Source organism: Anolis carolinensis, chromosome 3 (assembly GCF_035594765.1).
Source record: "Anolis carolinensis isolate JA03-04 chromosome 3, rAnoCar3.1.pri, whole genome shotgun sequence".
Taxonomy (NCBI): Eukaryota; Metazoa; Chordata; class Lepidosauria; order Squamata; family Dactyloidae; genus Anolis; species Anolis carolinensis.
The window spans coordinates 36485351-36508495 of record NC_085843.1 but is presented as its reverse complement, the minus strand read 5'-3'; the positions used below and the strand labels follow the sequence as shown (position 1 = coordinate 36508495).

The window sequence follows — 23145 nt, the reverse complement described above, 5'->3', positions numbered from 1 at the left end:
AAGAAAAACCTTCCAATGAACATGGAGTCCATTATGCAGTTGGCCTATGTAAGTGGTCTTTGAAATTCCATGCTGGGGCTGAAGTCTGCTTTATATGGTTATATGTCAGGGTGGGGAAAGAGTGGATCATGTGCTACATGAATCCTCCACAGCCATTTTTGAGGACCCCCCAGTGTACCCCCAAAACTCCACATTTAAAAAACATACTAAAATGTCTGCTATGCTCTCTGCCAAGTTCGTTTTCATTTTAAAAAAGGGCATGAAATATTCAAATCATCATGAAATTGCCTCCATCACACCTGGAAAATATTGGGTGAGCTTTTAGTAGAAAATGTGCAAAAAATACTGTTTCCTGGACTTTTTTTTTAAAAAAAGTTTTCTATGCAAAAGAACTGCATGTGGATTTTATGCTGAACAAGTCAAGAATTGAGAGTAGGCCTCAAAGTCTCCATTGTTTTTAAAAGCTTTCTCTCAGTAGGAAGCACATTGCTAAAATTACTCATTGCTTCCTCTGCCTTGCAGTATGTGGCTGGAAAGGCTTATTGTCCAAGTTTGTGTGTTTCTGCTGAGGGGCCATTAGGGCCTGGAGTAAAAGAGATACTTTTGCTTCTTGTTTTTTCTACGGAGAAGCTATCTGCATTAAATAGAAAATGGATATTGTAGCATATTTGATATTAACTAAAATAAACGTGTAGCCTAAGCTTTCATAAACTGTGTTTACTTCATCAGATGCAATCACATGCAACCCATAGGTTTTTTCTGAAGAATTTCAGTTGAATGTTCTGTTGTGCATAGAGTTGATGGTTCTGAATGAGTGCATCTACACTGTAGAACTGATGCAATTTGGCACTACTTAAACTACCATGGCTCAATGGTATGGAATCATGGAGCTTGTAGTTTTAAAGGTCTTTAGCCTTCTCTGCCAAGGAGTGCCTCACCACACTACAAATTCCAGAATTTCATAGCTTTGAACCATGATAGTTAAAGTCGTGCCCAACTGTGTACAGTTTAGACGCAACCTAAGTGTGGTTCTATGGGCTGGTTGTTAAACACAAGTTGTGTTGATCAGCTGGTTGGCAAAAAGCATAAAACATTCAGTTCCAACAATTTATTAATGGATTAATGCTGTCTTTTTTCAATAAGTTGACTCACACATGTACTCCCTAATAGTTTTACACTTTTTTACACCCAGATCTGTTCAGTTTCAAATGCATTTGAGGCATCATGTGACTTGAAATTAAATCCTGAGACAACCCAAAAATTTGAAGAGCATCACCAGATAAGCAAAGCATCTCATTGGTATTAGATAAGCAAAGCTAGAAGAGATTAAAAGAGAGAAGGCTTAAAGAGGATTGTAATGGTCTAGCTAGAATGATGGGAGTCAAACAGATGTTTCCTTCTTACCAGTTCCTTTAGGAGCAAAGTGTCTTCCACTTTGTCTCTCAGCAGTTCCTGTTGCTGGCAACCTTGCTCTGGCTGGTCCTTAACTCCAAGCTGGCCATGTCTTGCTTCATCTTCCTCCTGCTGATCTCCTGGAATCTTGACCAGTTGCCTTTGTTCCAGGCTCTGCTTTAGCTGGGGAGCTTGACTGCCATGTCCCCAACCACTTTTTGTCTCCTGAGTTTTTGTGGCAGGTTGTGCATCATCTATAGGCTCTGGCTTCTTAGGTATTGCAGGTTCCTCAGCAGTAGTATCTGGACCAGAAGCAAAAAGGGGAGTTAAGTAGAGAGACCCAGTTTCCTGTATTTTCTGGGAACACCCATATTTCAGCTAATTCTGGGGTGATCCTCCCAGCTCTAATATTGCTTTTGCATTTCTCCCTTAAAGGGGAAGGACAACAGAAGCGAAAGAGAGAACGGGTAAATATACATGTGCTTTCAAAAATGAAATTAACAGCTTTGATTCCTCTAGCCAATTATGGTCTACATTGCGGAGGAAGTTTTCATGATCCTAAATAGGGATCTTTCATAGCCCAATTTGAAAATGCCAGGGGTTGTAGTTTTTGTTCTACCTTGAGCTTTGGTCCTTCCTACACATAGCATCTGAAGACGGCAAAAAGCATTGTGCAAGCTAGTCTACTTATGATTTTAGAACTAGCTCTTATTCTTGCCATCTCATCATGCTGATCAAAATGCCCAAGGACCAAATCAGCTATCTCACATGGGCTGACATGTAATATTAGCCCCAACTGGCTCTAAAACTAAAAGTAATAAGCCGCTTCAGGAGGGAGCCGCTGAATGCAGTGTTGAGGATGCATGGAAAGCATGATGTTGGTTTGTATAGCATTTTGATTACATGCATTGTCAATTTGCTTTATATTATGTGGTATTTTCTATTCACATTTTATCTGGATGATTTGCTTTGCAATTGTATTGTATCATTTTGTAAATTCTTATTGCTCCTTCCCTGTGTGTGTATGCTATGCTATGTTATGCATACAAACATATATTTTAGACTTCTGGCAGGATCCATAATTTTTGCTTGTTTTCTTCTAAAGTGCCATGTACATTTGATGATGCCATAATAATAATAATAATAATAATAATAATAATAATAATAATAATAATAATAATAATAATAATGATAATAATAACCCCTTTCTTGGCAAACTGTTTTCTTACTCCAATTTGTCCCTCCTGGGTCTGTTTTGCCTCTTTTCTTTCAAATATATACCCTTGCATTTCCTTAGTAGCTAAGTCACACCTAAAAGGACAAGTCCTCCATCCCATACTCTCAAGAATTACTGTGACCTTCTAAGCTTACCTGGTGCGACAACTTTGGACTCAGGTTTCTTTTCCTCCTTGACTGTGGGCTGTTCTAACCTGGAATTATCATCTCCTTCAGTGGCTGCAGAAATAGCACTGTCCTGTCCCAATAAAGGAGATTCTTGTAGGCTAGGAAATGCAGGCTTATCTTTAGCTGGTGAGCGGCAGGGGGTGCTGTTGATACTGATGACAGCAGACACTCGAAGAGGTACAGAAACAGCAAAGGGCTCTGATATATTCAAAGCTTTCCGTTGGTGCCGGGGAGAAGCTTCCAGGGGGAAGAGAGTCCCATGGAATCCTGATTTGGCTGTCCCATCATTGGAGGTATAGAACATGCGGCACATTTTTGGGGAGGTTTGCTCACTCTCAGGGTCTTCTATGGCCCGGAACACTTTCAGCTGTTCCGGAAGAGGTCTCACTTGGCTAGGACGAGAAATATTGTTCTCTTCAGTGTCTTCTGTCCCTCCCTCTGCTCCCTTCACATCTTCCTTTGGATCCCACTCTGCTTCCTGTTTTCTGACATCAGGTGAATTGCTTAGGCCTCCCATTCGTGGTTTCATCATTGGAACAAAAAAACCTCCAGCCATGACTGTACGCTTGAAATTGCCTTTTTCATCTTCTAAGGAAAGAAAAAAGAAAAGCTGAAGAATCTTACCAATGGTACATAATATCCTGCTGTTTCAAGGGAGGGGGAACCACCAGCAAGTCAACACACTACAGAAATTACATTAAAGTGTGATCGAAATTGAGATCCGCTACTACGGCTTATGGTGGCAACTCAGTCCTTTGATTCTAAGAACAGAAACATACTATGTGCGCAGAAACATGTCTCTGTCCATAGAACAGACAGATTTGAAAATAAAATAAACAATCCAATGAATACAAATGTACACATATATACAAACGTATAAATTAATCAGCATAAATCACAGAGGCAGCTGGTACCAACGTCCATGTACACACCTAGGCCTAAATTCTGTTGCTAGTCCTGACTAGAGCAGATCATTCAATCAATGGGATTTCCCCATATGTTGATTTACCATTGGTTGAATAGGTCTACTCTAGTTTTGGCTATCTAACACGATGCCAGCCTTAGTGAGAATGTACTTTGACTTCCACTTTTAATACAAATTGGTCAAGTCTCACCTTCTACTGGTATTGAACACAGTGAGTCCATACTTTTAGCTGGTCGAATGGTTACTTTTTCTGGAAAAGAAATTTAGTAAAGGACTTAGTTTAATGTGCTGGAGTCTGGAAAGATCAAAACGTAAACACAAAAAATACAGTGACACAAAACCGAATCATGCAAATGTAACTCAGAGCAGCCTCATCTATGGTTTGAAGCTGAGCATGTCCAGACAAGGGCGGTACAAACATTTTCCTATTATTTTTGCAAAAACCTTTCTTTCACCTCACTGAAAAAGGTCATTACATGTTCAGTACCTTTATGGAGACAAACTTATTTGCAGATTAAGCATGAAAACTCCAGAATACCTATTATTAATTTGGAACATTTATCTGCAGCTGGTAACATCCATATTTTTGTTGTTGCCGGGCTCAAAACGTGTAGAGTTTTGTTCTCTCTCTCTCTCCCTCCCTCCCTCTCTCCCTCCCAACCTCCATCCCTTTCTCAATCTTGCTTTTTGGTTTGACTCCAAAAGATATTGAAGGAAAGTGAACAACTTTGGATATGAGTCTGATTTTCTTCTGAGTAGAACTCCAATTGGAAATACAAACCATATTAAAACCACATCCCAGTATGACTTCTCCTTGATAAAAGAAATACTACAGACATATACTTAGTAAGAGAGCTCAGGGCAGACGTACTTGACCTCTGTATGTGCTTGCATCTAGACTCTAGCTAGTCATGGAGAAACAAGTATTCCCACAATACAATGGGAAGTATTCACAGCAGACAGCTTGTATGCTTTTAGCTATAACCGCTTTTCATTGTACTCCCAATGATGTTCCACATGACACAAGAGGTTAAATATGTGATCACCATCTTGTTCTCTTCAACAGTCTTTCATGCTGCTTCTAAGTTCTCATAACTTTATTAGCATGAAATGTCTTTTGCAAGACACTGGAACATTTTGTAATACTCAAAGGAAGAGCAACAAGGCTGCACTAATTGAGGAAAGACAAGTCTCATCATCAGAGATTGCAAACAGTCCTTACCAGAGAGTTTCTGCCCTCGTACAAACACACTCCCATTTCGGCTCAGTTTAGTCTTGGCTTCTGAACCAGATCGACCCAGGTTGAATATTGATTTCCATTTCTTGGATTTTGTAGATAACTTCCTTCTGGAAAGAGAAATTGATAAGAAATCAACAAATGCAGCTCTGTTTAATTGCAAGGATGAAATTATTATCCTAATTTCTCTTATCTTCCTCTGTTTAAACACATGGTTGATTGATTTTAAAATACTATCAATTACAAGATTCTTCCTCACCAAGGCTTAATTGTGGAGCTGTATAACATGGGGTGGGCAACCCATAAGATCATATACAGAGATGACATATGGCTGATAGGATCATGATAGCTTCCCACTCATCTCTGGGAACATGGATTCTCTCCTCTGATGCATTTAACTGTCCATCAATCCATCTACAAAAAGCAGAAATGCTACTCCTGGGACCCACCAGGAATGGGGAGTCCTCTCTTAAAAATGGCTTGTTTTTTTAAAACTGAGCATAAACTTTTCAGGGGAGAAGACTGACAAATTTGGAGGATGGGTATTTCCTGCATGAGTTCCCAAGAAACAAGATTTAACCCTAGAGCCACCAAAGTTGCCCACCCTTCTGTATAAGGAAGGGCAGATTCAAATGATGTATTATTTTCAGTTAAAATGACCGCCTTTAGTATTACAGGGATATATTATATTTCTACCTGAGATATGGTATTTAAGTGAATATGTATCTATATATAGTACAAAATTTGTTGTGGCTCTAAGATTCAAGTTGCCAATACATAACACTGCTAGATCCAGATATGATTTCTGCAGAAAGTGATCTGACAAAAAGTGGCTCTGATTAATTTTCACAGATTTCTACAGCTCCTGGTCCCACCGTGGAAACATTTAAATAACCCACACAATCTTCTGTATAGCATTTTGGAGAGCCAGTATAAAAGAATAGTCAGAGGGAAGGAGAAAGTCTAATCCATTAGGTCAGATCTGGAGTTTATCTTGCAGAGATAAATTAATATAAGGCAGAGCTAGATAACCTATATGCTGCCTACAAATTAAGGATGGTCACCCATAAGGAGTTCAATAACTCTCTGAAAGTATTTGATATCTTCTGGGTCACTCAGCAGATGGGCTACAGTCAGTTTACAGGAAGAAAATTTGTACAGATTTTTTAAAATAAGGATAACTATAGTAATGGATGAAGAACGACATTATATAAATACCACGAAGTCTTTTTTCACTCTGAGGAAATGATACTGAGAGTTAGGAATGCTACTTTATCTATTCCATTCATTATTTCATCAAAAGTTCTTTCAAGTTACACACACACAACCCACATTTCACTGCATGCAAATTAATTGGAACTCTTTAGCTACCATCTCCCAGTTGTATATATGCATGTGTGCATGTGTATACAGTAATACTACTAATGGATTTTACATTTTACTGTCTTTGTTTTGGTCCACATATGTTCAAAAAACAGGGAGTTGCCTCTGTCTGAATTGCAATCCCCGCAGACCAGGTAAATAACAGAAACATCATCTGATGAAAATTGCAGACCTGTGAATCCAACACCATCACTTTTCCTATCTTATCCTGTGTGAGTTTTACATCTTTGGCTTTATAAACAAATCATTGGAGATTTGAAAGCGTGAAAGAAAGTTTTTCTTCATTTTGGTTAGCCAATAACAGTATTGATCTTTCGTGAATTTTGTTTTATCATTCCTTGTGATTGCATTGGCAAGAAAAAAACATTTTTTTTCTCCCAGGCCTCTTAGCAATAGACTTGAAAACTTTTAATGGTGTGTTTTATGGTATGCCACCAACACACACACATATATAATCTTTTTGTAACTGTCATTACTTGTATTTGTCTTAATATTTCTAAGCCACTTTGATTTGTAATGTTAGAGGGAAAGGTGGATTATAAATGAATAGAGGAGGAGGAGAAATTGTAGTAGTCATCACATTATCTTCACCAACATTACAATCATACTGTTGCAATGTAGTGGCTAATTCTGAATTACACCATATGGTTTTGATTGAATACCATAGATGAACAGTAATATAAGCTACTTTAAAGCACTGCTGAGAATCCATTAAGACTTGACGACCATATTTACTTCTGCCATCTTGCAACAAGTCTGCACTGTGCACTAGGCATAAAAAGGAGGCAGGCAGGCAAGCCACATCTTGATATACAGGACTCATTGAGAGGAACTACCTTTGCAGATGGGCATTGTATCTGTAATGAGGGCAGGTCACCAGGAGGTGTCTCTCTTATAACAGATCTCTCAAGATCTCTTTAGCATTCAACTCACGTTGATCAAAGATGTTAAATGAGTCAAAGCAGTGAAAGCAATTTCTTCTGAACAAGTCTACATCCTTCTGTTTGACTGAACAGTCTTGAAATTGGACCATAGCTCAGGGATAGTATGCATGCTTTGCATGCATCAAATCCAAAGTTCAAACCTTGCCATTTCTACCTGTTTCAACCAATTTGATACAAAAGACATTGAAGTTTTCCCTTGACGTCAGGAAGCAATATTTGGTGAGTGGGATCTATACCCTCCACAGCTATGTGGAAAGAAAGCTGTCCAAACACTGGAAATGTAAATGCTTGTATTGATCTTCTTTTAGCCATTTTGAGAGGTAAAAGTATGTAACCTTGAGGAAGGAATAACTAAATTTAGCCAGTTTCAAGTGTGGCCCTCTTCTGCTGCACAAAGCACCATGGTCCCTCCTCATTCAGGTACCATGCCAGGCTTTCTGATAGTTGTGAGAGAGTTGATCGAATTAACTGGCCATCTAAGGCAGCTGCCTCAAGCAGCAGATTTGGGGTGTCACAAAAAGGCATAACAGAGTTATTTAAGTTGTTATGGGTGCATTCTGTCAGGAAAGGAAAGAGATACTTAGAATATATTCATTTCAGGTACCAGTCTACCGCAAGTGGCTAAGCAATCCATGCACCTTGACTTGGGGGAAGGGTGTCATTTGCTGCTAAACATCAGTTAGCAAATATCTTGGTCCAAAATACAGAGCATCCTCATAGAGAGCATCCCTTTTGTTTGTGAAACTGCTGACCCTGGGCATGCTTGCATTTTTGTTCAAAACCTATGCATGGAGGAAGTGAGATACTTACTTGCTGTCAGGCAGGTCAAGGACAGTGTGGAAGAAGGAACCTGTGACGGGAACAATTTCTGGCAAACTGTTCTCCCGCCGCTCCTTCCGGGCAGGATGGCAAGCAGAGAGGCTACGGGCCTGTGCTTCTTCCAAGCTAACCAGTTTCATTGGCAGGGAGGCAGAAGGAGGCAGTGTCAAGCTCCTCATTATGGGCTTGTTCTCTGGGGGAAATAATGGAACATAAATCAGAGATTTGACAAGTCATGCTGGCTGGGAAATTCTGGGAGTTGTGGGCCAAAAGATGAACTTTTCTAACTCTGAAAGAAATTACAGGCTCCAGCCCTGCTGGCAGATGGAGTGCTGGAATGGAGGAGGGAGAAGGGAAAAGCCCTCAGCAGGTATCTCTCAAGCATTTCATCTCAGTTCCAGTGAAAACAGAGCTTGGAAATCTGCCTGTTGGTTGACATCGCTTATTTCCCATCAGTTCATTCCATCTCCCCTGCTTTCCATCTCAGTAGGTTCTTGGTCATTAGCCAAGAAACTCCAAAACACTTTGACTTTTCTGTTCTGAAGAGGAGGACTGAGGATTCCTGGTGTCCTGAACTTTGGGCTAGCTCAGCTCATATCCTGGCCTTTGAGATGAATCAACATTCTTCTCTGCTCCCAGCTATTTCAGGGAATTGTTTCTGAAAACTGCAGTCACTTTTCCTATTTATCAATAGTGACTATTGTTAGCAAAAAGTGTCAAATAGCCAGCCTTTGACTTCAAATAAGTAAGTCTAGTGATTAAACCAGACTTTCCCAGCTTGAGCTGGCTGGCACTTCAGAATTTGCTTTTCACTAACAACAGTGGTCACTGATAAATAAGAGAACAGGAAAGCAAACTCACCTCAACAAATAAAGGAGGAAACAAACAAAACAAATGTTAATAATAGGGGAAGATGGAACTGATACAGAAACATCAAAGTACATGCAGTTGAAACTATGTAGTTATTCAAAGATTAGAACTGTGATGATGAAATGATGGACAATAATGTAAATTTTAAAATAGTAACATGAGGCCTATTGCCATCATATAGAGATGTCTTAAAACTTCAGCTATTATTAGGTATAAACTATTTGTATTGGCCATCTTATCAAAGAGCTGTGAGAGGTCTAATGGCACTGTAATTTGTATTTTGAAACATTAGGCTAGTATGGATTGCCGCAAGCTTGGAAAAGTTCTTTTATTTTTACTATTCCAAAAATCCTCCAACCAATATGGCCACTTGCCATGCTAACTGGAAAATACAAATATTCTCCCAAAAAGCCCTTGTCCAAACTCTCAGATTGCCATTATAAAACTGCTGACACATGGAGGAATTTAAAGCAACCAATATGCATTAAAGCTGTCACACATGAGCCAACACAATTTGGTTCATGTGTGTGGGGATTGTGGGACTGTTAGATACTTTAGCGAGAGGAATACTAATTGTCCAACATTTCTGATATATGTCCAAATTTAACCAGCACTTTCTGACACAACCAATATGCCAAAGGTGATGACCTGCCATCTTCGCAAGGATCAGGCTAGTGACAAGGTAAAGTCATTACATCCTGAGCCAAACTAGTCCTCTATAGGACCCAACTTCTCTGAGACTCACCACCCTCCTCTAAACCTCTTATCTTTGTCCAAATTATTAAGTTTCACTGGCAAGGAGAAGAAAAACAAGCAACAAAGAAGAATGGTGAACCCTGAAAATTTCTTGCAGATTCTCATGGTTCCTGTCTGCAAGAATGTTTGGAGCTTCCATTGCCAACAGAGAATAAATATCAGATCTTGTAAACGTGATTATTTAGCACTTAACTTCCAAAATTCTGAGGGCTGGGCCAGAAAAAGTCACATTTCCAGGTCTTGGCAAAAACTAGAGACTTCTGCTATACTGGCTCTTCCCAAGCATATTGAAATCATGTTGGCTTGCATGTGAATAGGACATATTCTAAATTGCATCTAAGAGCAGTCTATGAAAGCACAGAAACTCTGAACCAATGATATAGGAGAGAATTTTCCTCATCAATAGTTCGACTACACACGAAACTGACTCATTAGGTATGGAGAGATTTGTTTTGCTTTTCATAATATTTGCTAAGAAAGCCACATGCCTAAGGATGTCCTGGATGCTTTTTGTGAATGCCTGGGGCATGTTGTACTAGCATAGTGGCCCAACAGGATTTTGACCCTTCTTTTTTTAAAAAAAAAAATGTTAATGCTGCAGGTCAGAACATTTCCTTCTTCTACATTTTATTATGTAGAGTTGAGATTTAGGCTAGCACATATGAGACCTCAAATAATTAAAACTTTTGATGAATTTGTAAATCGTCACCATCAGTGAACTGAAAGAGCTACAAAATTGTACAGCAAGGCCACAATATTCACGAGGTATATGTTCCTGACCAGACTGTGGTTACTGAAATATGGATATGACTGTATGCCATTAAATTATCTGATTTCTAGTCCCAGCATAACATAGGGTTATGCTGGTAGGCCTAGAAATTTTCTAAGTCCTCCAGCATGACTCTATGATCATTTCTGAGGGAAGCATTCAATAGAAATTTGGTCCTCCAGATGTTTTGGACTTCAACTCCCACAATTCCTAACAGCCTACCAGCTGTTAGGAATTTGGGGAGTTGAAGTCCAAAACATCTGGAGAGCCGAAGTTTGCCCATGCCTGCTCTACAGGCAGCTGCAAAGAAGGCCCTCTCAGATGGTCCCTGTGAGAAGGACTCACCTTCATCCTCTTTTGGTCTGGCAGTGGCATTGTCACTGAAGATCTCATCAACATGGTTCAATATAAATTCAATGACCAACTGCTGCACTCGCACCTCCAAGAAAGCTGCATCTCCATTGCAGCCCACAGCCTCTATCTCTTTTGACCTGTGCCGCAGTAAGAGAAGCATTTGGAAGAAAATTGTCAGTAAATAGTTACATATAGCCAAGTCACAAATAAGTTGCTACTTACTTGCAATTCATTGAGAAAGTTGGCTTTACCACTTTTGATTCTTTTTAACACAGCCAGCACTTGAACCATATGATAGTTCTCTTCTATCACTAAGTAAGACCACATCTCTATTATGACAAATGTGACACAATAGGATGGGAATTATCTAAAATGCAAAATGCAAAGCCAAAATATGGGAAGGACAACAAAATTAGGTCCTAGAATTTTAACTTATCTATTCTTAAGAATGGTGTAGTCTGAATCCAACTAATAAGTCATTTTTTAAAAAACAAAACAAATTACTTCATTTAAAAAACAGTAAATGTATGTAACTCCATGAGACTCCATGCAACATAATAACATAAAACCTACCAGCAACATATTACATAAGTATGAAAAAATAAACAGTAAAAGAACACAAGCAAAAATAGTTTCAGATTGTTTTAAAGAGCATCTAGATCCAATGTGTATTCCAGCAGAACTGGACAAAATTTAAGGTCCACTCTTATTAATAAGTTGCTGTAGGCACTTTTAGTAAGGCCTATTGTTCTCCTACAAAATTTGGAAATGTTTGTGCATTCTTACAAAGTGACGTAAAATCCTCACCCCTCTACAATTCTAACACCAGAGCTTGGGCATAAGGGAGTCTAAAAAGCATACGGACTCCTAGTTTTTCAAGGTTATTGTTATGGGGCCTGTGTACATGGGACACAAACCCCAAATCAGGCGAGGAGTTGTTTCTGGATATCCACATGATGTACTTCAAGTTAGAAGTCAGGGAATGCTCTGGAGTTTTTCAGAATCTCTGGAGCAACCCCATACTTTGTGGGTAATGTGGCTAATTATACCATTTCTAATTGAACTGATCCACTATCTATATAGGTCAGTATCATATAACTTTTTCCCTGAACTCTGCAGGGCAGTGGAAAAGGGATGAAAGTTACATTTGCTGTCCCTTGATCCATGGCATTGCTGGGCACTTTTGCTGACTTCAATAAATCTGTGTGACCTGAGAAAAGGAGGAGGGCACTTCAGACAAGTTTCAGATTTTGTGTCCTATGTAGATGGACCTGTGGATTACAAATTCCAGCATTTCAGCATTTCCATGCAGAGGCCATGTTAACTGTAATATTCAGGGACTTGAAGCAAAAATAACATTATTTTTCCAATCTCTGTGGATGACTAGCACCCACCATATATTGACCTTCCAGGCTCAAATATTGCTCCCAAGGTGTAGCAGCAATAGTTACAGCTGGAGCTGCCACACTATATCCCCAAGATTTAGATTATGTCTGAGTAGAACCATCACATCAAAACAGCATCAAGTGGGGACAGGAAATCCTCAAACAGAAAACATCACAACTAATTCTCCTCCTCCTCCTCCTCCTCCTCCTCCTCCCCCTCCCCCTCCTCCTCCTCCTCCTCCTTCTTCTTTGCATTTCTTTTTTATTGTGAAGTCCCCTCCCTTCTTTGAAGCCTGCTTGTTGTCGTCTGCCGTCGCACACCCCTACCTCTGACCATATATCTCACCCTTTATGGCCAGAACCAATATCTCCTTCAACCTACAACCCAAAACTGTTTCTTATCTTGACATGCCAAAGTGTTACTGAAGAAATTATCTTGAAGCAAGGAATCCTTGTAAAATTAGTGACTGGAATGTTTGATAAAATTCTGGAGGGGACTTCGCCATTTTAGGATAGCCATTTATGGCAACTGCAGCTGTGTTGCATGCTTCTTTCAATGGGATTCAGATAAAAGAAGGGATTCATATTTTGCCCCTGCCACCCCCAAAGAAAAATAGATGAAATGTAAGTTTTTCCAGTTTAACACATCTTGCAATTACAGGTTCTGCTCTGTCTTTTTTTTTTGTCATTTATTTAAAGTAGCTAAGCCAGGAAGCAATGTTTCTTATTTTTTCCTGAAACACCTTCTGTTTCAGTAGTCCTGGCAACCTGCTTGCAAGGCCAGAGTCTAAAGTGAGCTATCTTTAGCAGTAGCTCACAAGCTGATCAGGAACTCAGAGTTTTCTCAAAACTAACTAAAACAAATATGACCTCTGCAACAGTTCCTCTGTAGCTCTGATTCATTTAAATGAGACACTATATGAAGAAGTATTTTCTCAAATGCACCCAACATTTTTCATGAGATATTATTCATGGGAGCTGGCTGTGCTGAGATGTAATAATGAACCACGGTTTAGTGCTAGGAGAATAAGCATTCAGTTTGTGTACTTCTGCTCTCTCTTCTCTTTCTTTAGCATGGCTATGGTAGACATATTAGCATCCTCCTTCTGCTAACAAATTTAACATTTCATTAGATACAGAAGTATACCACTGAACACAGGCATCAATTTCTACAGATTCCACATTCCACACCTTGAAAATATTCAAATAACATCCAAAAACGTTTATTTTGTTATTTTATATAGGGACACTATTTTATTGTTCCATTGTATATAATGCAACTTAAGCATCCATGGATGGTCTTGGAACCAAACTCCAGGAGATATTGAGGGCCTCTTCCTTGATCATGGATTCTACAGCATCATCCAATCATTGTCACCTTATAGTTTCCTTATAATTCCTTCATCTCTTTTCCCAGATAAAAACATCTGTCCCACTTCAAAGAACAAGAATTGATGTCTTTCATTCATTTTGAAGGACTTTGATATAGATAGTGAGATATCTGATAGTTAAATTACTCACAGTTCAGTGGGTATTCACTATAAATATTTGTAGTGGGTAAAATTTTAGCACCCAGTTAATGTTTTCATATGTTTTTTAATTAGTTCTAAAATCCGTTTCTTTAATATCATAAAGAATTATATTGCTTGCTATCTTTTAAAGATATTAATATAGAGTTGTATGACTCTATAATACTATAATGCTGATTTCTATAATGATTTAACAAACCAACATGATACGACATTTTTGTTCATCAAACATTTTTCCAAATAAGCACTGTATTGTGGAAAAACACTCTTTATTTGGTAGCCTTTTATTAATGTTTTTAATCATATAGAAAATATAGCAATATAAGCATTTCAGGTCTAATTACAAGACATTAAAATTATAACAATAAACAAGGTGATAAATAATGCCTGCTGCAAAAGTTATAATGAACCTGGGGTCCATTAAGCTTTATATGGCCACTCAGGTGAGTTGAACCTTCCACTTTCCCATCCACATAGCATTTATGTCACCCCCACTGATGTAGACTTTACTGGCAGGATGCAGAAACAGAAAAAGGGCAATGCTTTATATAGTGTTAAAAATAATTGTAATTCTGCTTGAAGGTTATAATGGAGGAGCAAAGATTGGATATGACTAGCAGCCATATGTTCAGAAGCAGTCCACGTTTGCTATAAGCTGTGAACACTGTTGGCATTTCAAATGGTAGATAATATTTTGAACTGGGCATATTGCAATACTGGCCATTGAATTCTGAGAGATATGGTGCAAAAATGTAACTTTAAGCTTTAAGAATGCAAAGAATTATCTCGAGGCTATCAAGCTATCTAGCATCTGTCTGTCTATCTTCCTCCTTCCTCTTACGTGAGTCTAGCTTTGTTTTTAAAAGGCAATCCCATTTCTACTTTCTTGCTTAAAAGTCACACATCCACATATTTTCAAGCTGTAGCAATGCGATTTCAGTTTAAAGCAGGGGTAAAGAACCTCAACAGCTGGGCCTGAAGTTGGCCTTCACTGGCTCAAAACCAGCTCTCTGGGCATGACCCACAGGGTCACACTCCCGTCCCTATGACACCTTTTTTTAGTAGTTTCCCAGCAGTGAGTTTTGTACCTCCCCTCCATTCTGAATAGTGAAATCTATAAGATTTACTGTAGTTCCTGGAAGCAAGAGCCTTAGGCTTAAATATGTTGATACCTTTAATCTCAAGCTTTTGAACTCTAGTGATGGTATGCATTTCTGGAAAATGTCTTAAAATTGAATCTGAACTTTGAGTTCAAAAAGCTCCAATGCACAGAATATATACACCAGAGTTGGGCAAAGTGTAAAATTGATGCAAGTTGTGTCACCTTTCCTCACCTCATATTTCACAGGCTTTAATGCGGGGGTGTCAAACTCATTTTCACCAAGGACGACATCAGCCTTATGGTTGCCTTCAAAGGGCTGTTTGTAATTGTAAGACTGTATAAATGTATGTTTCGCTTTCATTGGAAGCCTCACAGGTTGCATAAAATGATATGGTGAGCCAGATTAGGCCCATGGGCATTGTGTTTGAAACATGTGCTTTAATGCCATTTTCATCATTGTGTAAATCTGCTGCCCATCAAAGAAAAATATTAAAAATAACTCATTGGAATGTAGTCACATTACCCCTAACAAAGGCGCACCTCAGCCTCTCTGATTTCTCAATATCTCTAATTCAATCTCTCACTTTCTTTCCATCTCTTACCTTCTCAACTGTCTCTCTCTTTCTTATAACATTTATCAGGAAACATGTCCTATTAATGTCAGTACACCTGCTTCTATGTTGAGACCGAATTGACAGGATTAGAAGTTCCATACAATTCAATGGAGCTTATGTTTGAACAAATGTGTCAAAAACAAAATGATCCAGAGCAATAACCAGAAGGTAATGTGTCACAACTATGCTATTGGGAACAGTAACTTGATTGAGGATTACATGGAGAAGTCTTCAATAGTAAGGTTTGAAATATTCCATATTCATCATTTACTTAGAATATATGCACTTAGACCAACCTGACTCCTACAATAGGGATACTTGTAAAAAGGGAAAGAAAAAAATATATGGTGTAACCTGGACCAACAAATGGACTGCTTTTGTATCCCAAAATGAGGAGTGGGGGATTGCATCAGGAGGAAAACAGAATAGCAATGCCATTTGGAAAGTCACATTTTCTGTTGTATTCCACTATAAAAATATTGTGTGAAAAGGACTTAAGAGGAAGCAACAGATATGCTAGCGTATCCCATAAAGTGGGGCTCCTCAAGTTTCAGGATAGCCTTTCAAGCTTTCTGCTAACCATGGTAATGGCACAATTCCATTCTTGCTAATAACGTGATACTTGCTAGAACTGAGACTCAGCATCTGTAGCCTTCCAGATGTTGGACTGCCTAAACTGGTAGGTACTACAGGAGCTGCATTACAATCTGCTTATTTGGGGGGGGGGGATGTTGTTGTTGTTGTTGTTGTTGTTGTTGTTGAATTTATGGATATCTCCCAGCCTTTTTCTTCTTTTCTCTGTGTCTAGCTGAAAACGTTTTACCAGCACTAGTTTGGGAAGATGGTTAAGAGGGACTGAAGAAAAACAGACCTTCAGTGTTAAATTGCAGCAGTGAGCCTCCTGTAAACAATGTTGTAAACAAAAAATGACCTGGGAAAGATCATAGCTCTATTCTAGGCTATTCTCCTGTAGTGGGGAAAGAGACAAAGCCTGCCTCACCAGCTCCCTCAAGCATGTTTAAAAAACAAAGTTTGACAAGTGGAAACATGGTAATACTAAAACTGGAGCCTGGCAGAATATAAGCTTTCCATATATTTTTGTTTAGTCATGAGAGGCTTACCTGACTTGCTTTTTTCATTGGACATGTGTACATTATTAGTTATGAATAAAACTTAGCTGAAATATGTTGAAATTTTTTGAAGAGTGTCTAAGAACATATCCTCTTTCTTTTCACATTATTTCTGCCTCTAGTACCGCATCCTCTGCCAAAGTAATATCAAGGAAAACACATGCTTTGTTTACAGAGATACCTGTGGCCTCCCAGTTGGCAGATGAGTAGTCTGCAAGTGCATTGATTTACCTCCCAGGAGCTGACCTATTCTGATTAGTTGCTTCAGTTCAATAGCTAGATTGCACCCTTAACATCTATATCCACACCATTTCCATGCAATGTTCTCTGTGCTGCCTTTAACTATAATGAAAACAGGAAGTGTTCTTAATGTACCTGAGAAGGTTAGGTGCCCATACTAAAGCCAGATTCCTGGTGTGCATATTGGTCATGCTGCTGAAGGATGCAAGAAGAGTCAGATGCTTGCTCAGGTATTCCAAGGTCCTGTAAAGGTTTGATGAAGATAAGAAAAGAGGCTTTAGGATGTGTACAAATCTTAGCTTTGCTCAAAGAAAGATATCTAAGCTTTATATGAAATATCTTGAATGAAACATGATCTATAATTTCTGCTAATGATGTAATTCCATATTCCTAAATCTTATCTCTTTCAGCTCCCATTTCTATTCATGCCATGATTGGTTGTTGTTGTTATTGTTGTTGTTGCTGCTGCTGTGTCTTCAAGTTGTTTTTAACTTTTGGCAAACCTAAGGTGAATCAATCACAGAGTTTTCTTGGCAAGATTTGCTCAGAGGTGGTTTCTCTTTATTTTCCTCTGAGGCTGAGAGAGGTGACTTATCCAAGGTCATCCAGTGGGCTTCCATATCTAAGTGGAGATTCCAATCCTGGTCTCCAGAGTTGTAGCCCAACACTCAAACAACTATATCATGCTCTTCTTTGCCACTTTATTACAGGCTACACTTTACAAGAGCTGCATAAACCATACTTCTAACCCTCTAGCTTCCATCTTCTTTAGTATCATCATATATTTTTGAGAGAAGGTAGGGAGGAAGAAAATAACATCTATTCTAAACTATACCTATATTGAATTGGTTGGAAATTTCATGTGGTTTATGAACCAGCTGCTGAAGCAAAGAACCACCATAGTGACTACCAAGATGAGGCTGTCAGAAACTGAAGAGTACTCTGATAGAAGTATTTTAATGAACTATGGTATCTTTCTTTAGACAATGGTATCATGGAGAACTGATGGACATGACATGGCTAATAGCTTGGGTTGTTCAGAAATATCAGATCAGCACTTCTGCAAGTAAAGACATTTCACAGATCTCATGCCAATTACACCCTGGGGGCTGCTGGAGAGCAGTGATCATGACGCTAGGGAACAGTCTTTTTTCTGAATGGTAAATAGATTTTTTTTCGAATGCAGATTAAGAAGGAGAAAATGAACTAAACTATTTGCTAGTCTCAATACATAGGTTACTCTTCTAATTCCAATAATTACCTGTCCTGTCTATCACCAAGTCTATCCCAGCATTTTAGAGGCTGGAGTTTGATTTTACCTGTAATGAGAGGGTGGAAGTTCCTGGATGGCATTCTGAATTTGAACCAACTGTTGTTCCTCTGGGAAGCATGAAATGGCCCCCTGCGGGAAGGGGAACAAAAGAAAATCAAAGAAATTTAGTGCTGGAAGAGACTTCAAAGGCTCACTAGTTCCACCCACTTCCTCACCACCAATATATCTGTATTCCAAATATCCTTGCAAATGTTATACATAAAACAGATAAACTGACATATGAGAAAACAAAACTTATAGCAACAAACACAGCCTCCCGTCAAGCTAAGACAGCAGAATAACGGTGATTACCTCACTAATGTAGAGCGCTTATTGCCATCAAGTGTCCTGGTGATGGTTATTAGCGTTGATGGCTTTCAAACAGGACTAGACATATTCATGGAGGATACTTCCATAAACTGTTATTAGCCCTGACAGCTATAAATGGAACTTGCAACTCAGTTTGCCACTTAACTCCAGTTGCTAGGACAGCAAGAGCAGGAAAGCTATTTCCTTCAGGCTTTGCTTCTGGACAAAGCTGGTTCTACCATTTGGCAGAGTGATGCAACCATTACAGAAAGTGACTGTTATTGCTTGGTTATTCCCTTATAAAAGAATAATGCAGTAAACGCCCCATAACATGTTGTGCTCACTCTAGAATCATAAAATCATAGAGTTGGAAGAGAACTCATGGACCATCCAGTCCTACCCCCTGCCAAGAAGCAGGAAAATTGCATTCAAAACACCCACAACAGATGGCCATCCATCCTCTGCTTAAAAGCCTCCAAAGAAGGAGCCTCTACCATCTTCAACTAGTCTGCTGTCTCTCATGTGGTGGGAGACCACATGAGTATTCCATCACCAGTGTTTAAGGAAAATTCAACTACCAGTACAGTCAGCTTCTATACACAGAATGGAGATAAAATGCCTTTGCAGGAATGGATGCTTAAATTATATAGGCCGGATCCTATTGTTAATCCCAAATGCAGCAGACCCATTGAAATCAGGTTTGTTTATTTGTTTGTTTATTTGTTTATTTATTTTACAGTATTTATATTCCGCCCTTCTCACCCCAAAGGGGGCTCAGGGCAGATCACAACGTACATATAAATGGCAAACATTCAATGCCATACGACATACAGACAGAGACAAAGACACAGAGGAAAGTTAACGTTTTCCAGCTTCTGGCTTCATGAGGGTATGCTCGATTCCGGCCACTGGGGGAGCTGCTGCTTCATCATCCACTGTGACACTGAGTCCTTGATTGATTACTTCCTCATTCCACATGCTGCTGGATGATTTTTTTAATGGTGTCATAATTTAGTTAAATTAGCCTCCCCGCATAAGAGGTACCTAAATTTCCTACTTGAGAGATGCAACTATCTTTCGGATTGCTTAGATCAGTAATGAGCTGGACTATTTTAATGGTCAGGCACTCAATATGACCCAGGCTGGCTTTGAACTCATGACCTCTCAGTCAGTAGTGAATTATGGCAGCTGACTCCTAACCAGTTGTGCCACAGCCTGGCTATTATCTACGTTGCTATTACTAATAACAGGTTTTAAGCCACACTGTTAAGAGTCAGCTCCACATGCAACCAGAGATTTGGATGCATGAGAAAAACTTCCAAGTTTCTCACTTGGCATTGGGGGCAACTTGCCTTCGCTCAAGCACCATCCTATTATGTGGATAAGGATCCTAAAGTTTGTGTGGGATTAACAAAAACTGACCCACACCCACACAGAGGATCTAGTTTCTTAATGTTGATGCAGTTTATACAATAGTAAGAAAAGGCTATTGATGTATTGCTTATTGTCTTCTCATGAGCAACTGGCTGCTCACTGTGGAAAACAATGCTAGGACTAGACATTAATGTGTTCATTGGGAAATTTCAAATATTCTAATGGAAAGGTAAGTTAACAAGCACAGACAAAAACACTCTGATAGGTTTTCCTGTATACAAAAATAAAGAAAAGATTGAAAAAATATTTTTTTAAAATTACATTTTTCAAATTTATCTAACCGGCATGTCTAGTTATTCAAACTGTTTTGCTTTCATTTTTGCTCTTTTTAATCACCTCTTTTCAGCTACCCCAGCTACCTTTTTTCATTGCCAGTTAGCTGAAACTTAGAAACCTACTGTGTACTAAAATAAGGTCATGTGAAACTGCTATCAGGTCAGCCCATTATTGTATATGGAGCTGAAGACTTTATTCAGACCAGCAGTGGCTTCCCCCATCACCTAACATTTGATCTTCTTTATCTAAGCATGCCAGGGACTGAAATTGGATTATTCTACAACCAAAGCATACAGTCTACTATTGAATTATGATCTTTCCATGGAGGAATGTGGTGTGCTAATAGGGGAGTTCTTACCAATGCAAAGAACAGAGTTCGAATAAGGGTTTTGCCCCACATATAATGAGATTGTGATCACTATCTACCAGCCTCAGCAGATGCAAGCTGCATTACAAAGAAAATCCACATTAAAATCTAAAATATACTTTATATCATGTTTGGTTTGGTCCCAGGGTACACTTAACTGGGTGGTGCATTCACACATGCAAGTGAATCTGCAGAAGCAGATTCTTGCTCTCCAGAGCAACCCCCCCCCCCCACAGACCCCTGAAAATACTACATAGAGAGTTGGGGGACCATATTGAAAAGAGGAGGCTATGATTCAGGGAGATTTCTCAGACAAAATAACCTGCTACGAACTTTACTTCATTCAAGGAAGGTGCCTTTGCAGAATTTTTTTAATATAGTTTTTGTTTATTTCATGTGCTGAATTTTGGCAGATTTTCCACCTTTCTGTCCCCACATCATAAAGCATTACTTTCCAGTCCTTGGTTTGGGATTTCCTAAGCCTAAGGGGACAAAGGGGTGAGAAAGTCTGTTCTATCCAGCCATTTGTGTGTGCCAAATTTGAACCCAACCCAAATATTAATGCAGACTCACCCGAGGGCATGTAATCCTGCCACTTCTTTGCATTGAGTTGCTTGTTATTAGAGGCCGGGCACATGACTCATAGCTACTCTACCTGCATTCTCTGTGGGCAGATACTTTGGGGTTGATAATTAATTTACTTCTAGCACTTCCTTTCTGGTGCATTAGTGAGGAAATTTAGTCGTACCAAGGCAGACCAATTATCATCTAGTCTAATACTAATAAAAATGGATGGAAATGGTGGTTGCTTAATTGACCTTCACCTGAACTCTTCATATTAATGGAAAACCTGCCCAAAAACAGGCTATGGCTTGCAAAAAAATTACTACCCGCCAACTCACACACCGGCACCTTTCGTTTAAAATAACTAACATGATTACTAAAATGAGGTGAGGCAAATGGATAGAAGACAAACATTTTTAAAATGCATACTTTTATGATCACGACAAAAAATGGTAATAATGACCTGTATTTTCAATGAGCTCTCTTGTAAAGTATGTTGAGACGTATGCTGTATTAAATACTGAGTACCATAATTAAGTCTCTGTATATAGGTAGTGCAATTTGTATGGGGTTAAGACTGTAAATACTTAACAGTAATGAGTACCTTAGGAATGTAATTATCCAGTTTGACAGAGGTTGTGCATTCTTCCTCCCACATACAACCCAGGAGGTTCATAATTTCTAGTGCTTACCAATCCATATTCTTCCTATAAGAACACCATGGGGTAACGTCTTTATGATTAATCCCATTTTACAAGTAGAATGAAATACACTGGCAAAGTAGCAGTTGGAGAAACCACATGCACCAAGGGAAGCAGGTATGCATCAGGAATTAAATTACCGAACTCAGGGAGACATGGCCACAGCAGTAATCGGGTGAGTGGGAACATCATGAACCTTAATTTCTCGTCCACATTATGTACAGCACATAATATTTTGTAGGTACTTTTGTAAATATGATCATGGAAACAAATATTGCAAAGAAACTTAAGAGCTGAGCTGACCAAGCAGCAACAGCAGAGAGAACAGATGAGACCAGAGTGGCATGCTATAGGAAAAACTTACATACTCTGCTGACTGCATCATCATTATTGATACATGGATTTGCCCCACAAAGAGCATAGGAATACTCAGGGGGAGATATTATCATGTACCTATGAAAAGAACAACCCTTATTTGTTTGTTTGATTAATTGACTTATATTCTGCTTTTTTCAAGACACAAGACCCCAAATGTCTTACCACAATTTTAATAAAACTTCAGCTAACATTTTATTTTTACAAAAAAAAAAAAGTGTACCACTCCATAAAGAAAACAAACATCTGTCATTATATTATACTGGCAGAAAAAGAACAGAGATGGGACCAAAAATCTTGTCACACGGGGCATGCGCCGATCTAGCCCCAGTCATACATGGAGCTCGCCAGCTCCCATCAGATGACATTGTGCCACCTATCTGGGTGAAGGAGGGCAGAATTGACTTTCCATGTTGCCATTTACTTTAATGAAGGGAAGCCACATGCTCCACACAGGCACCACCCACCCCCCCATGGAATCAACAGCTGCAGGAGTCACTCAATGCAGGGCAAGGAGTGGCAGCTTCCCCATGCCCAGCGGCAAAGTGAAGCAAAGTGAAGCGAGGTGAGCCTATTTTTTGATGGCCATAACCGAACTTCCTGTGGGGTGGAGTGCCACAACCTGGGAGCAAACACTGAGTATATTATGACATCATAAGAGCTTTGATCTCAGTGTTAAGACTCTTCCTAAGCAGGAGAAGGAAAGAAGTATCTATGCTCAACTGGTAGCTTTAGCTGTTAGTCCGGCTAGGTTGTACTCAATAAATTCAAACTGCAGGAAGACAGAATTCAGACCCTCTTAAATTAATTATTAATTTATCTGAAAAACATCGAGATTTTTTTACACTATGGCCAAACAAATGTATTGTTCTGTCTGGTTAACTTTGGTTGACATTATACCTTGTTCATATTCATAGGTATTATGGCATCTGTTAATTCTGTTTACAGTAGAAT

General features: G+C 39.1%; 1 protein-coding gene across 2 annotated transcripts in view; it reads right to left on the bottom strand.

Moving 5' to 3' along the window:
- arhgap31 (Rho GTPase activating protein 31) overlaps positions 1–23145 on the bottom strand; it is a 121910-nt gene that overhangs the window by 5301 nt on the left and 93464 nt on the right. Inside the window, exons 4-11 of one of the 2 annotated variants that reach the window (XM_008107889.3) lie at positions 18173–18255; positions 16989–17096; positions 10845–10990; positions 8096–8297; positions 4944–5068; positions 3912–3971; positions 2764–3381; positions 1405–1694 (exon numbers count right to left, since the gene is read on the bottom strand). In XM_008107889.3, coding sequence (XP_008106096.1) covers positions 1405–1694; positions 2764–3381; positions 3912–3971; positions 4944–5068; positions 8096–8297; positions 10845–10990; positions 16989–17096; positions 18173–18255 — 1632 coding nt within the window. Of the gene's footprint in view, positions 1–1404; positions 1695–2763; positions 3385–3911; positions 3972–4943; positions 5069–8095; positions 8298–10844; positions 10991–16988; positions 17097–18172; positions 18256–23145 lie in introns of both variants that reach the window. The other variant, XM_008107888.3, reaches the window with a different exon arrangement.